The 4,012-nt window shown below is 42.4% G+C and overlaps 2 protein-coding genes across 2 annotated transcripts; one reads left to right on the top strand and one right to left on the bottom strand.

Moving 5' to 3' along the window:
• Window positions 1-245: 245 nt before the first annotated feature.
• On the bottom strand, window positions 246-1,541 carry LOC111657275 (trypsin-1-like). Its single transcript, XM_087174856.1, has 5 exons — window positions 1,391-1,541; window positions 1,124-1,274; window positions 768-1,018; window positions 511-647; window positions 246-389 (listed from the first exon to the last, which is right to left on the bottom strand). Exons 1-5 carry the CDS (start codon window positions 1,455-1,457, stop codon window positions 264-266), a joined length of 732 nt encoding a protein of 243 aa, XP_087030982.1. The 5' UTR covers window positions 1,458-1,541; the 3' UTR covers window positions 246-263.
• A 1,434-nt stretch (window positions 1,542-2,975) lies between these two features.
• On the top strand, window positions 2,976-4,012 carry LOC111657269 (trypsin-1-like; the record flags this gene model as incomplete). Its single annotated transcript, XM_087174853.1, has 4 exons — window positions 2,976-3,086; window positions 3,336-3,486; window positions 3,599-3,849; window positions 3,936-4,012. Coding segments are annotated over exons 1-4 (519 nt in total), but the record flags the coding sequence as incomplete, so codon positions are not given.

Below are 4,012 nucleotides of genomic sequence, written 5' to 3' on the forward strand. Positions count from 1 at the left end.
ATATCGTCACCTTCCTAAAATAATGGCCTAAGTCATGTTTTGACAAAAATGTTTTTTTTGCCTAAATCACCCCCTCATGATGCTGGCCACCTCTGGTAAAATCGCCTGAATCCTCAGTTGAGGGGAACATGCAATTCTACCCCCGGTTGTATAATGGCCTATGTCAAAAGTGTGACTCTTTTGTTGAGTTTTTTGTGTTTCCTGGAAAACCTGAAAAAATGACTTAGGCCATTATTTTAAGAGGGTGTCGATATGTTATATTTTCAATTGATGTTTTGAAATGTTACCTTGGAGTAGACACCAGGGTAGTTCCTCTCAGCACATCCATAGCCCCAGGACACAACACCCTGCAGCTCACCGTTGCACACGACAGGACCACCAGAGTCACCCTGAGGAGGAGAGAGAATTTCTGAAATTATAAACCTTCACATGGTCATGTTAATTAGACAGTAGTGACAAAATGTAGTCCACTCTGAAAATATAGTGATAGAATATAACAGAGATGCAAACCTGGCAAGAGTCCTTTCCTCCCTCCAGGTATCCAGCACAGAACATGGTGTTGTCAATCATGCCGGGGTAGGAATTGTTACAGTCCTCATAAGACAGGATGGGGATGTCCAGACACTGAAGCCTGTCACCGTCAGCAGCTGCAGTAAGAAAATGAAAGTAAAGTGTGAGGTAGGGATGGATTGTTAGAGATTGCAGGCACATTCTTTTAAAAAGTACATTTAGACACACTTTCAGAAATCCTGGTAGATGTTACTCACAGGAGCTCATGGTGTTGCCCCAGCCAGAGACTTTGCACATGGTGCCAGCGGGGGCACAGCTGGTGGGCAGAGCCACAGGCTGCACATACTGGTTGAGGGTGGCGGGCTTGCTCAGCTTGATCAGCATGATGTCATTTGCAAGAGTGTAGCGGTTGTAGTAGGGGTTGCGGATCATACGGGAACCACTGATGAACTGCTCACTACCCTCAGTGACTCTAATGTGATGCTCTCCCAAACGCACCTCAATACGACTGAAAGAGACAGCAGATGGGAGATTGATTGCTTGTTTTCCATGTTTGCATTTTTTCCCCCATCAGATGAATAAGTGAGGCCAAAATTTTCTAGAGTGGGCTTACGACTTGTAGCAGTGAGCAGCAGACACAACCCAGTTCTCGTTGACCAGGGAGCCTCCACAGAAGTGGTAGCCAGAGTTCAGAGACACCTGATAGCTCTGGGAATGAGGCGTGCACTCATACCCTCCGACGATCTTGTCGTCCTCCGTGGCAACTGAAAGCAGATGCAAGACAGATAGAAATAGTTATTAGTTTGCTGCAGTGCTGTAAATATACAAATGTATGAGACCCGAAAGTCAATCTCCTTTACAAATACTGTACCACACTCACAGGCAGCTCCAATGAGCAGAACAAAAACCAGAGACCTCATGGCTGTAGTGTGATACTCTAAGTTCATCTGAATCCGTTTTATACCTAGTCCGAGCTGCCTGATTGGTCCGATAATTGCCAAACAAAATAAAAACACAAAACTTGATAGTGAGGTACTGACCATCAGATATAGGCGGTTCATGCCAGGTGAATGACCCATAAGTCCAGGAGTCACAGGCTTGTGGTCCAATAATAATAATATGACTGGAACAGCTGGATTATTCACATCGTGCCTTTGCTTAAGGCCGAGTCACTGATCAGAAGAGTTAGCCAGCAATAAAAGATCTAATCTAGGAGTACAAGAAACTTCATTTACAACAAGCCTAACATAATAAGTGGCACGTAATGGGTAGTTCATCGCACTGTTGTAATTGCTGTATGATATGACAATGTATTTGATTGCTACTCTATCAGACATTTAACTCACATGCAGCGATTGTGCAATTAAAAAACAATTGAAACAGCATCATTTCATCTGTAAAAGTGAGGAAAGCTCATATTAAAATCCAATTGTTAACTCACTGTATACAGTGGATTCTAAATAGCATTTGAATCTTCAGTCATGCAGCTGTTATCGTCACTAGTGTCCATGTGATTCATGCGTATTCATCATGTCAAACTGTGGAATCTTAATTGTAAAATCTAAAAAAAACAAAATCAAATATGCCACAGGTTAACTCAAACATCACCAACAGCAGACCTGCAACAGTAGTTATAATTCTTTGTATTGATTATTATTTTTCAGTGTCAGTTGCAGTGAAACACCGTTATAAAATGGCTGACTGTCAATGCTTTTTATTAGATTATACTTTTAAGGAGAACATGGAAGTGTCAAAAATGTCATTCATTTGACACTCAAACCTAATCCTGTTATTCATTGAGAAGTGCTCATTTTTTAAAATATAGTAATTGTGTAATTGAGTGATTTAATGTCTTTGCACTGTTTGTCTCTCGTCACTTCCCTGAGTCAACATTTTTCAGGTGTTCTAATCTAAAGACACATGGGTTGGTTTTCCTGTGAAAGCCACATTCTGGCTGTGGCTGTGAACCAGGCCATCTGCAGAGCTGCAGCCATGTCTTCACAGCATAACTCCATCCATGTCAAGGTTAACCATTACAAATTACATCCTGTGCTAAATTCAGACTGTCCTGAAACAATCTTACATGCAATATTTAGTTTAGAAAATAGCCACAGCATCAAAGTAAACTGGTTTATGCAGATACCAATAGAAATTGTAGTTTTCGTAATCAGAAGTCAAGTCATCCATGTCATATGAATAATGATTTTCCATGTAAATCTAGAAATGTGCTACATTAAATTTAAAAACCACAATTGAATGCTTGTTTCTCCAGTGCCCCTCTTTTAAAATTGCGTTCAAATTTCTTCCTAAAGGGTTTATAAATTATATAATTTAAGATACACGGCATATTAGTACACTCCACCCCACAACCAACAATGTATTTGCTTTGCCTGTAGCAAGAATTATTTTTTCCAGGATCCTGATTGGTCAAAAATAACAGTGGGAGGAGTGTTCAGCAGGGAAAGGGGAGAGGTACCTCTGTATATAAACCAGGGCTCCAGGTGAAGTCTCTCATCAACAGGATCACACAGCAACCATGAGGTCTCTGGTCTTCGTTCTGCTCATCGGAGCTGCTTGTAAGTGTGAAGTTTAATCTAAGCAGATTGCCTTGCTTCCTGCTAACAGTACCTTGGTCTTTATCCCAGACTAGAGCTTTATCCATGTCCTGGCAGCAACATAATTATGTTTCAGTATCCCAATGCATAATAACTTTGGGCTTTAACTGAAAATAAGGAAATATCACATTTTGCATACAAAGACGTTTCATTGTTGCTGTTAAAAAGTCAAAGTAAACAACTAACTGGTTGCCAAACATGTGATTTCAGTTGCCACAGAGGACGACAAGATCGTCGGAGGGTATGAGTGCACACCTCATTCCCAGCCCCATCAGGTGTCTCTGAACTCTGGCTACCACTTCTGTGGAGGCTCCCTGGTCAACGAGAACTGGGTTGTGTCTGCTGCTCACTGCTACAAGTCGTATGTCACTCCTTAATATTACAAAGACAAAAGGTTTTGCATTCAAGAATTAATGTGCTTTTAACTCGCATCATGAAATTCAGCTCCCAAACATCCTCTTGTTCTACTCCAGCCGTGTGCAGGTGCGTATGGGCGAGCACAACATCAGGGTCAATGAGGGAACCGAGCAGTTCATCAGCTCCTCCCGTGTCATCCGCCACCCCAACTACAGCTCCTACAACATCAACAATGACATCATGCTGATCAAACTGAGCAAGCCCGCCACCCTCAACCAGTATGTGCAGCCTGTGGCTCTGCCCACCAGCTGTGCCCCCGCTGGCACCATGTGCACAGTCTCTGGCTGGGGCAACACCATGAGCTCCTGTAAGTTACACCTGCATTTTAACTGCTAGGGTTACATGTTTTTTTTCATTTGTGTTATTTGAAACCTTTTTCACCCATACTTTTAGCTGCTGACAGCAACAAGCTGCAGTGCCTGGACCTCCCCATCCTGTCCGATAAGGACTGTGATAACTCCTACCCTGGC

Source organism: Seriola lalandi, unplaced genomic scaffold (assembly GCF_002814215.2).
Source record: "Seriola lalandi dorsalis isolate HSWRI2012SDOR001 ecotype SW California unplaced genomic scaffold, Sedor1 jcf7180002054390, whole genome shotgun sequence".
NCBI classification, from domain to species: domain Eukaryota; kingdom Metazoa; phylum Chordata; class Actinopteri; order Carangiformes; family Carangidae; genus Seriola; species Seriola lalandi.